The following is an 11,945-nucleotide window of genomic DNA, read 5'->3' as shown; positions in this document are numbered from 1 at the left end:
TGACAGCTGAGATCAAAGAGCATAGTCAGGACACGATGGGATCTTCCTCTAGACAGCTCCAGCTGAAAAAGGGCTATGTAAACATTTCTTCTTCCTGGAGAAGGTACACTATGGAAGCCAGCCTGGACTGTAGAACTTGTTCAAAGTGGTATTCCATGATTCAGGAAAATGCTGCTTATTAGGAAATGTGGATAGTAGTTTGGTACTGGAGGAAGGTGATGGTATGTGAAGCCCAGGAGGGTATAAGGTTGGCAGGTTTGTGGTACTTACCCCAGGTTGGGTATCCTTTCTGCCATGCCAGTGATGCCAGCAATGATGTTGCTATGGGAGATCATGACTCCCTTGGGTATGCCAGTGGAGCCGCTGGTGTACATGATGACAGCGATGTCAGAGGGCATGGGCTGTTTATGCCCCTGACACACTACACACACACACACGCCGCACGCACACCCACGCACACACACACACACATACACACACAGAGGAAACAAATTAGTTAATGGCATGGCATGAAAGCATGTTTTTGTAAATATTCAGCATATTGTAGGAAAAGGGAGTTCATGGGAGATCAGAAGATATGGTGCAGGTCAGCACAATAAATGGAGGAGGCTTGTTAAGTCCATGTTAGGATATATAGTCTGGGATGTGAAGTCTGTAGGCAAAGGTCCTGGGAAGATATGGGTGTCGTTAAACAAGATTGGTGTAGAGGAAGTGGAATAAAACACATAATGATGAATATCTAAAGGAGAAGAAGAATGGAACATTCCTAATGGAATGAAGAGGAAGAGGAACATCAGTCAGGTGAAACATTGAAAACATTAAACACAATGGCACCATTTAGTAAACGTCCTTCAGCCTCTTTGCACTCAAGATAAGGTATGTCTAAGAGCTGTGCTACTGCCAATAACACCATCTACCTCTCTCTCTCTTTCTGCTCTCTGCCTCTATCTCTCTCCATGCCTCTCTCTCCCTCCCTATGGCTCTCTTCCTCTGCTCTCTCTCTTCTCTGAGTTTTGGCTGTGTTAACTGTCTGTCATCTGTTCAATTGAAGTAAAGCATCTCCTCCCCGACAGCCCACTTCAAATGTTTGGGCTTAAGTTCTCCAAGACATGTTCATCTTGTCTAGGCTTGCCAAAAAGCCACTCGGAAGTTATATTATGTAATTCAATGTGGATTCTGACAATGTGGAAAGGACTGAGATGATTCTAGATCATGTAGGTTTCTTAAACTATGGGTCGGGACCCAAAGTGGGCCCTGGGCATGTGAGAGGTGTGTTTTAAGATGACATCTACAATCACACAGTATTCTTCTTCATTTGGGTTGCTGGAGGATTATTTGGGTCACGAGCGGATTTGTTTTTATAATCCCTGTTCTAGATTATATAAGAAACAACAGTAAACAGTTTTCTCTGTTGTCCTCATGTGGAAAATTAAGACGTGTTTTCGATGGTTGTTTTAGGGCTGGGGGGGGTATAAATATTTCCAAGACGTCACCAGCGGGTGCAGAAAAAACAACCAACACAGAAGACACGCAAGACAGAGATAGAAAGAAGGGAGAGGAGAGATAGAGAGAGGAGAGGGATGTGACTTGGAGTCTGCGAGAGGAGGAGCCTTGTTCTGACATGAACATGGACCCAGAGATACAGGGAGGAGAGGAGGAGCCTTGTTCTGACATGAACATGGACCCAGAGATACAGGGAGGAGAGGAGGAGCCCTGTTCTGACATGAACATGGACCCAGAGGTACAGGGAGGAGAGGAGGAGCCTTGTTCTGACATGAACATGGACCCAGAGATACAGGGAGGAGAGGAGGAGCCTTGTTCTGACATGAACATGGACCCAGAGATACAGGGAGGAGAGGAGGAGCCTTGTTCTGACATGAACATGGACCCAGAGATACAGGGAGGAGAGGAGGAGCCTTGTTCTGACATGAACATGCACCCAGAGATACAGGGAGGAGATGAGGAGGGGAGATATGGTGGTGGGGAGGGGCTATTTTAGCAGAGTGATCACTGCAACACACACACACACCTACTCTTCACAGTACCAACTCTACTTGTTATGGGTCAAGCACTGCAGCACTAGAGACCAGCTGGAGAAAAGGAGGGATGGAAAGATAGAGGGAGGGAAGGAGAAAATAGGAGAGAAAGGGAGATAGGAGAGAAAGGGAACTAGGAGAGAAAGGGAGATGGGAGATAGGAGAGAAAGGGAACTAGGAGAGAAAGGGAAATAGGAGAGAAAGGGAGATGGGAGATAGGAGAGAAGGGGAAATAGGAGAGAAATGGAGATAGGAGAGAAAGGGAAATAGGAGAGAAAGGGAGATGGGAGATAGGAGAGAAAGGGAAATAGGAGAGAAAGGGAGATATGAGAGAAAGGGAAATAGGAGAGAAAGGGAGATGGGAGATAGGAGAGAAAGGGAAATTAGGAGAGAAAGGGAAAGGGAGATATGAGAGAAAGGGAAATAGGAGAGAAAGGAGAGAAAGGGAAATAGGAAAGCAAGGGACATAGGAAAGAAAGGGAGATGGGAGAGAAAGGGAAATAGGAGAGAAAGGGAAATAAGAAAGAAAGGGACATAGGAAAGAAAGGGAGATGGGAGAGAAAGGGAAATAGGAGAGAAAGGGAGATAGGAGAGAAAGGGAAATAGGAAAGAAAGGGAGATGGGAGAGAAAGGGAGATGGGAGATGGGAGATAGGAAAGAAAGGGACATAGGAGAGAAAGGGAGATGGGAGAGAAAGGGAAATGGGAGAGAAAGGGAAAGGGAGATAGAAGAGAAAGGGAAATGGGAGAGAAAGGGAAAGGGAGATAGAAGAGAAAGGGAAGTAGGAGAGAAATGGAAATAGGAGTATCTCTGAGACTACAGTATCTATCAGCTAGCAGGAGATACTGTAAGGAATGATGAATCTGCACCGAGTAGTGACTACAGCCTTGTTAAGAAAATTGACTTACCACAAACAAATAAATGAGTGCTATAACTATGTTATACATATTTGTACATTTCAGTGTAATGCTGTTAAAATAAAATCAAATAACATTTTATTGGTCACATACACATATTTAGCAGATGTTATTGGTCACATACACATATTTAGCAGATGTTATTGGTCACATACACATATTTAGCAGATGTTATTGGTCACATACACATATTTAGCAGATGTTATTGGTCACATACACATATTTAGCAGATGTTATTGGTCACATACATATGGTTAGCAGATGTCATTGGTCACATACACATATTTAGCAGATGTTATTGGTCACATACACATATTTAGCAGATGTTATTGGTCACATACATATGGTTAGCAGATGTCATTGGTCACATACACATATTTAGCAGATGTTATTGGTCACATACACATATTTAGCAGATGTTATTGGTCACATACACATATTTAGCAGATGTTATTGGTCACAGGAGCTAACTTCCGGCGCCGACAGAGATGGCCGCCTCGCTTCGCGTTCCTAGGAAACTATGCAGTTTTTTGTTTTTTTTACGTGTTATTTCTTACACTAGTACCCCAGGTCATCTTAGGTTTCATCACATACAGCCGAGAAGAACTACTGAATATAAGATCAGCGTCAACTCACCACCAGTACGACCAAGAATATGTTTTTCGCGATGCGGATCCTGTGTTCTGCCTTACAACCAGCGCCACGGGATGGTTCCCATGCAGCGACCCAAAAAAAAGAAGAAAAAAAAAGAGGGAAACTAAGCGGTCTTCTGGTCAGACTCCGGAGACGGGCACATCGTGCACCACTCCCTAGCATTCTTCTTGCCAATGTCCAGTCTCTTGACAACAAGGTTGATGAAATCCGAGCAAGGGTAGCATTCCAGAGGGACATCAGAGACTGTAACGTTCTCTGTTTCACGGAAACGTGGCTCACTGGAGAGACGCAATCCGAAGCGGTGCAGCCAGCGGGTTTCTCCACGCATCGCGCGGACAGAAACGAACATCTTTCTGGTAAGAAGAGGGGCGGGGGTGTATGCCTTATGGCCAACGTGACATGGTGTGATGAAAGAAACATACAGGAACTCAAATCCTTCTGTTCACCTGATTTAGAATTCCTCACAATCAAATGTAGACCGCATTATCTACCAAGAGAATTCTCTTCGATTATAATCACAGCCGTATATATCCCCCCCCAAGCAGACACATCGATGGCTCTGAACGAACTTTATTTAACTCTCTGCAAACTGGAAACGATTTATCCGGAGGCTGCATTCATTGTAGCTGGGGATTTTAACAAGGCTAATCTGAAAACAAGAAATTTTATCAGCATATCGATTGCGCAACCAGGGGTGGAAAGACCCTGGATCATTGTTACTCTAACTTCCGCGACGCATATAAGGCCCTGCCCCGCCCCCCTTTCGGAAAAGCTGACCACAACTCCATTTTGTTGATCCCTGCCTACAGACAGAAACTAAAACAAGAAGCTCCCACGCTGAGGTCTGTCCAACGCTGGTCCGACCAAGCTGACTCCACACTCCAAGACTGCTTCCATCACGTGGACTGGGAGATGTTTCGTATTGCGTCAGCCAACAACATTGACGAATACGCTGATTCGGTGTGCGAGTTCATTAGAACGTGCGTTGAAGATGTCGTTCCCATAGCAACGATTAAAACATTCCCCAACCAGAAACCGTGGATTGATGGCAGCATTCGTGTGGAACTGAAGGCGCGAACCACTGCTTTTAATCAGGGCAAGGTGTCTGGTAACATGACTGAATACAAACAGCGCAGCTATTCCCTCCGCAAGGCTATCAAACAAGCTAAGCGCCAGTACAGAGACAAAGTAGAATCTCAATTCAACGGCTCAGACACAAGAGGCATGTGGCAGGGTCTACAGTCAATCACGGACTACAGGAAGAAACCCAGCCCAGTCACGGACCAGGATGTCTTGCTCCCAGGCAGACTAAACAACTTTTTTGCCCGCTTTGAGGACAATACAGTGCCACTGACACGGCCTGCAACGAAAACATGCGGTCTCTCCTTCACTGCAGCCGAAGTGAGTAAGACATTTAAACGTGTTAACCCTCGCAAGGCTGCAGGCCCAGACGGCATCCCCAGCCGCGCCCTCAGAGCATGCGCAGACCAGCTGGCCGGTGTGTTTACGGACATATTCAACCAATCCCTATACCAGTCTGCTGTTCCCACATGCTTCAAGAGGGCCACCATTGTTCCTGTTCCCAAGAAAGCTAAGGTAACTGAGCTAAACGACTACCGCCCCGTAGCACTCACATCCGTCATCATGAAGTGCTTTGAGAGACTAGTCAAGGACCATATCACCTCCACCCTACCTGACACCCTTGACCCACTCCAATTTGCTTACCGCCCAAATAGGTCCACAGACGATGCAATCTCAACCACACTGCACACTGCCCTAACCCATCTGGACAAGAGGAATACCTATGTGAGAATGCTGTTCATCGACTACAGCTCGGCATTCAACACCATAGTACCCTCCAAGCTCGTCATCAAGCTCGAGACCCTGGGTCTCGACCCCGCCCTGTGCAACTGGGTACTGGACTTCCTGACGGGCCGCCCCCAGGTGGTGAGGGTAGGCAACAACATCTCCTCCCCGCTGATCCTCAACACTGGGGCCCCACAAGGGTGCGTTCTGAGCCCTCTCCTGTACTCCCTGTTCACCCACGACTGCGTGGCCACGCACGCCTCCAACTCAATCATCAAGTTTGCGGACGACACAACAGTGGTAGGCTTGATTACCAACAACGACGAGACGGCCTACAGGGAGGAGGTGAGGGCCCTCGGAGTGTGGTGTCAGGAAAATAACCTCACACTCAACGTCAACAAAACTAAGGAGATGATTGTGGACTTCAGGAAACAGCAGAGGGAACACCCCCCCCATCCACATCGATGGAACAGTAGTGGAGAGGGTAGCAAGTTTTAAGTTCCTCGGCATACACATCACAGACAAACTGAATTGGTCCACTCACACAGACAGCATCGTGAGGAAGGCGCAGCAGCGCCTCTTCAACCTTAGGAGGCTGAAGAAATTCGGCTTGTCACCAAAAGCACTCACAAACTTCTACAGATGCACAATCGAGAGCATCCTGGCGGGCTGTATCACCGCCTGGTATGGCAACTGCACCGCCCTCAACCGTAAGGCTCTCCAGAGGGTAGTGAGGTCTGCACAACGCATCACCGGGGGCAAACTACCTGCCCTCCAGGACACCTACACCACCCGATGCTACAGGAAGGCCATAAAGATCATCAAGGACATCAACCACCCGAGCCACTGCCTGTTCACCCCGCTGTCATCCAGAAGGCGAGGTCAGTACAGGTGCATCAAAGCTGGGACCGAGAGACTGAAAAACAGCTTCTATCTCAAGGCCATCAGACTGTTAAACAGCCACCACTAACATTGAGTGGCTACTGCCAACACACTGTCAATGCCACTGACTCTACTCCAGCCACTTTAATCATGGGAATTGATGGGAAATGATGTAAATATATCACTAGCCACTTTAAACAATGCTACCTTATATAATGTTACTTACCCTACATTATTCATCTCATATGCATACGTAGATACTGTACTCTATATCATCGACTGCATCCTTATGTAATACATGTATCACTAGCCACTTTAACTATGCCACTTGGTTTACATACTCATCTCATATGTATATACTGTACTCGATATCATCTACTGTATCTTGCCTATGCTGCTCTGTACCATCACTCATTCATATATCTTTATGTACATATTCTTTATCCCCTTACACTGTGTATAAGACAGTAGTTTTTTTTGGAATTGTTAGTTAGATCACTTGTTCGTTATTACTGCATTGTCGGAACTAGAAGCACAAGCATTTCGCTACACTCGCATTAACATCTGCTAACCATGTGTATGTGACAAATAAATTTGATTTGATTTGATTTGACATACATATGGTTAGCAGATGTCATTGGTCACATACACATATTTAGCAGATGTTATTGGTCACATACACATATTTAGCAGATGTTATTGGTCACATACACATATTTAGCAGATGTTATTGGTCCCATACACATATTTAGCAGATGTTATTGGTCACATACACATATTTAGCAGATGTTATTGGTCGCACGCACGCACACACACACACACACACACACACGTGTTTACCATTCTCAGGCTTGGTCCGCAGCCCCTGAACAGTAGCCATGTTGTGGACACTGATGCCTCGTGGGTAACCATGCCACTCGGTGGGCGTGTCATCCACCACAATGATGTGCTGCAGCCTGGGCACCTCCAGCAGGATGAACTAAACTCAACCAGGAAACACAAAGAGATCTTTAAGACAGATATACTGGAACCATCGTTGGTCAGAACAGGGATAAGGCACACTGATAGGGGTTGGCTGATTTATTCTGGTTGCAGACTGACACCTGGAAACAAACAGTTGTTCTGTTTACCTGTTCATTTTCAAGTATGTTTTCAAAGGCTTGACCTTTCTGTACTCGTGGACATACAAAATAAACACATGCACTTTGTACATCGTTCTACTTCAGTAGGTTTAGACAACCTAAACACGTGAGACAACTTTTTCATGTTTTGACAGATACATTTTGCTTTACTGGGTCTATTCAGTGTCACTCTCCTCAGGGGGGAGAATGGACTGTATGTCTGTCTATAACCCAGAGTGTTGGTCTGTCTATAACCCAGAGTGTTGGTCTGTCTATAACCCAGAGTGTTGGTCTGTCTATAACCCAGAGTGTTGGTCTGTGTCTCTAACCCAGAGTGTTGGTCTGTCTATAACCCAGTGTGTCGGTCTGTGTCTCTAACCCAGTGTGTTGGTCTGTGTCTATAAACCAGTGTGTTGGTCTGTCTATAACCCAGAGTGTTGGTCTGTCTATAACCCAGTGTGTTGGTCTGTCTATAACCCAGATTGTTGGTCTGTGTCTATAACCCAGTGTGTTGGTCTGTGTCTATAACCCAGTGTGTCGGTCTGTGTCTATAACCCAGTGTGTTGGTCTGTGTCTATAACCCAGTGTGTTGGTCTGTGTCTCTAACCCAGTGTGTTGGTCTGTGTCTATAAACCAGAGTGTTGGTCTGTCTATAACCCAGTGTGTTGGTCTGTGTCTATAACCCAGTGTGTTGGTCTGTGTCTATAGCCCAGTGTGTTTGTCTGTGTCTGTAGCCCAGTGTGTTTGTCTGTGTCTGTAACCCAGTGTGTTGGTCTGTCTATAACCCAGAGTGTTGGGCTGTGCCTATAACCCAGAGTGTTGGTCAACATCTCTAACTCAGTGTGTTGGTCTGTCTCTAACGCAGTGTGTTGGTCTGTGTCTATAACACAGCGTGTTGGTCTGTCTCTAACCCAGTGTGTTGGTCTGTGTCTATAACCCAGAGTGTTGGTCAACATCTCTAACTCAGTGTGTTGGTCTGTCTCTAACGCAGTGTGTTGGTCTGTGTCTATAACACAGCGTGTTGGTCTGTCTCTAACCCATTTTGTTGGCCTGTGTCTCTAACCCAGTGTGTTGGTCTGTCTCTAGACCAGTGTGTTGGTCTGTCTATAACCCAGTGTGTTGGTCTGTGTCTATAACACAGCATGTTGGTCTGTCTCTAAACCAGCGTGTTTGTCTTTCTATAACCCAGTGTGTCAGTATGTGTCTATAACGCAGTGTGTTGGTCTGTGTCTCTAACCCAGTGTGTTGGTCTGTCTCTAAACCAGTGTGTTGGTCTGTCTATAACCCAGTGTGTTGGTGTTTCTCTAAACCAGTGTTGGTCTGTGTCTATAACCCAGTGTGTCGGTCTTTCTATAACCCAGTGTGTTGGTCTGTCTATAACCCAGTGTGTTGGTCTGTGTCTATAACCCAGTGTGTTGGTCTGTGTCTATAACCCAGTGTGTCTGTCTTTCTATAACCCAGTGTGTTGGTCTGTGTATATAACCCAGTGTGCTGGTCTGTCTCTAACCCAGTGTGTCGGTCTTTCTATAACCCAGTGTGTTGGTCTGTGTCTATAACCCATTGTGTTGGCCTGTGTCTCTAACCCAGTGTGTTGGTCTGTCTCTAGACCAGTGTGTTGGTCTTTCTATAACCCAGTGTGTTGGTCTGTGTCTATAACCCAGTGTGTTTGTCTGTGTCTCTAACCCAGTGTGTTGGTCTGTGTCTCTAACCCAGTGTGTTTGTCTGTGTCTCTAACCCAGTGTGTTGGTCTGTGTCTTTAACCCAGTGTGTTGGTCTGTGTCTTTAACCCATTGTGTTGGTCTGTCTATAACCCAGTGTGTTGGTCTGTCTCTAACCGAGCTGGTGGGTCTGTGTATCTCTGGCCCTACTCTGCATCTCACAGTGATAACAGAGGGCATAGTACAGAGCCCAGATCCACAATGTGCATCCTATTTACCTCTCCTCTCTCTGCCACACATAAACTCCTCTTTCCCACTCTTCCTATCCTTTCTTGATTTCTTCCTATACTTCTTAATATCAAATCTACACATTTTCAGATGTGTGTGTTCTCTCACCTTGAGTCTGGTCTCCAGTAGCTCTCGGCTGGTTATGATGTGACTGACCTCTGTCTCGTTCAGACCATGAGTGATGGCCGGACCCCCCAGGGTAGAGTACAGAGTGACCACTGCAACACACACACACACACACAAGGTAAGGTAAGACCAACGAGGTATCATCAGATAATACAGCTGATGATAAGATGTCGTATGGATAGAGTTAGATCTAAGGGGTGTATTTCTGGTCCTGTTTGGGAGTGAGGCCACATGTTAAAGCCCTCATGATTAATATATTCTGTTTGCTTCAGGGCTGTGGTAATGTAACACTGTGTTAGTGTAACGCTGCAGCAATGGCATCATGTCTGCTCTGGCTCTGTCACTGGCGTGAGTGAGTGGCCTGGGACTGGGCTAAACCAGACTGAACTGGGCTGGGCCAAAGCTACATTACATGACTATATGTCTGACTGGTTGAGATGGGTATCACTCACTACAGGGACCAGGGGCACGTGCAGAGATGAGTGTGTGGGAGTGTGTACGTGTACATGTGCAAGCATCCCCAATCCCCAAACCAGTGGTGTGAAGTACTCAAGTAAAAATACTTTAAAGTTCTACTTAAGTAGTTTTTCTGTACTTAACTATTTATATTTTTGACAACTTTTATTTCTACTTCACTACATTCCTAAAGAAAATAATATACTTTTTACTCCATACATTTTCCCTGACACACAAAAGTACTCATTACAGTGTGGCGAAATCCTGCACGGAGCCTTCACCGTGAGCTGCCACTTTAAGAGTGCATCAGCAGTAAGGAAGGAGGAAATAAAGACAGCTCGTTCAGCTCTTTGGGGAGGAGCTCTTGGTTGGCGCGACAGTTTGATTGTGTGTGTTATGCTGCAGAAGTTTGGTTTATTTTCAGCGTGTGTAGTTTATAATGGGAAGTGCATTTGAAAAATAGAAAGACTGTTGCAGGGTAAAGCACTGGAATGATAGCCGGAAGAGAAAGAGAGAAAGAGAACAAGATCTTAGCTGTGGTCTTCAGGCGTGCCGGTGTACTGTCTGACCGTCCGATGGTTTGTTGGTTTGTATGTTAAAGCTTCGCAACAATGTTGCTACTAATCCATGCGATCCATAACTGCCGCGGTCCCAAATGATAACAACCACGACCTAGAACTGTCACACCGATGAGTGAGTTAAATACTTTATAAACTACACACGCTGAAAATAAACCAAAATTCTGCAGCATAGCACACACAATCAAACTGTCACGCCAACCAAGAGCCCCTCCGCAATGAGCTGAACGAGCTGTCTTTATTTCCTCCTTCCTTACTGCTGATGTGCTCTTAAAGTGGCAGAGCACGGTGAAGGCTCCATGCAGGATTTCGCCACACTCCTCCCCCATGAAAAAACAAAGCCTGTAGAAACAGAGAGGATGCAGGCTTTGACAGGTTCATGTTCCTGCTACACAAAACCAAGGAAGTCCTCATCATTAGAGTCCTCCACGAAGAGGTCCTGCAGGTGTTGCTTTTGCCTGCGATCCAGCTCTTCTGCCGTAGGGTAGCAGGGCTTTAGGTCAACAACATGCACTGTCCTGACATCTTCCCCAGTGTCCTCCAAACAGACCAAGTAGTTCACTGGTCCCAACTGCTGCACTACAAGGTATGGACCTTTCCTCCTCGAAGCTAGCTTGGCAGTGAACTTCTTAGACGCCTTTGACAGATGATGTGACTGTACCCATACACGAGACTGGGGTGGAAAACACACGTCTCGTCTATGTTTGTCATAGTTTCTCAGCTGTCGTTGTTTGGCTTTGGTTTTGCTGGCCTCCACTCTGGCTAGCAAGGTGTGGTGGTGTTGTATGGCATCAAACGCTGGGTAGTCAGGTGAAACATTCGAACATTGCAAGACTCTGTCCATCTGACCTTTTAGTGGTCTTCCCAGGTGGAGTTCGGCGGGAGTGACCCCAGAAGTCTCCTGCACGGCAGAGTTCAGTGCAAAGCAAAATTCCGGAAGATGCTGATCCCACCTTGTGTGGTGATCCCCCACGAATGAAGCAATCATCCCCTTCAGGGTTCGGTTTACCCTCTCGGTCAGGTTGGCCTGAGGATGGTAAAAGGTGGCAGCTCTCCCAGATGTTGGACATGAACAGTAAGGTCTGTACTCTTACACTCAACAGTATAACCGTCTTCAAACACAAAATCTATACCCGGCATGATGTCCCCATTAAGAAGCAAACCTACAGGCTGTCCCCCGCCAAACTGGCAATTCTCAATGAACAGCTCAAAAGCATGTTGGAGAATGGAATTGTAGAGCCTTCTTTTTCCGGATGGGCTTCTCCGGTTGTCCTGATTCCTAAGAAAGATGGTGGATATCGATTCTGTGTGAACTACAGGAAGCCGAATGCCATAACAGAAAGTGATGCCTACCCTCTACCAAACATAAATGACATACTGGAATCTCTGGCAGGAGCATCCATCTTTAGTAATCTGGATCTGA

The 11,945-nt window shown here is 46.2% G+C and overlaps 1 protein-coding gene across 1 annotated transcript in view; it reads right to left on the bottom strand.

The window, feature by feature from the left end:
* LOC109882820 (long-chain-fatty-acid--CoA ligase 3-like) overlaps positions 1–11,945 on the bottom strand; it is a 40,720-nt gene that overhangs the window by 11,900 nt on the left and 16,875 nt on the right. Inside the window, exons 4-6 of the mRNA XM_031796331.1 lie at positions 9,471–9,580; positions 7,136–7,274; positions 271–421 (exon numbers count right to left, since the gene is read on the bottom strand). Coding sequence (XP_031652191.1) covers positions 271–421; positions 7,136–7,274; positions 9,471–9,580 — 400 coding nt within the window. The remainder of the gene's footprint in view (positions 1–270; positions 422–7,135; positions 7,275–9,470; positions 9,581–11,945) is intronic.

Source organism: Oncorhynchus kisutch, linkage group LG18, assembly GCF_002021735.2.
Source record: "Oncorhynchus kisutch isolate 150728-3 linkage group LG18, Okis_V2, whole genome shotgun sequence".
NCBI classification, from domain to species: domain Eukaryota; kingdom Metazoa; phylum Chordata; class Actinopteri; order Salmoniformes; family Salmonidae; genus Oncorhynchus; species Oncorhynchus kisutch.
This window is presented reverse-complemented; position numbering and strand designations above follow the sequence as displayed.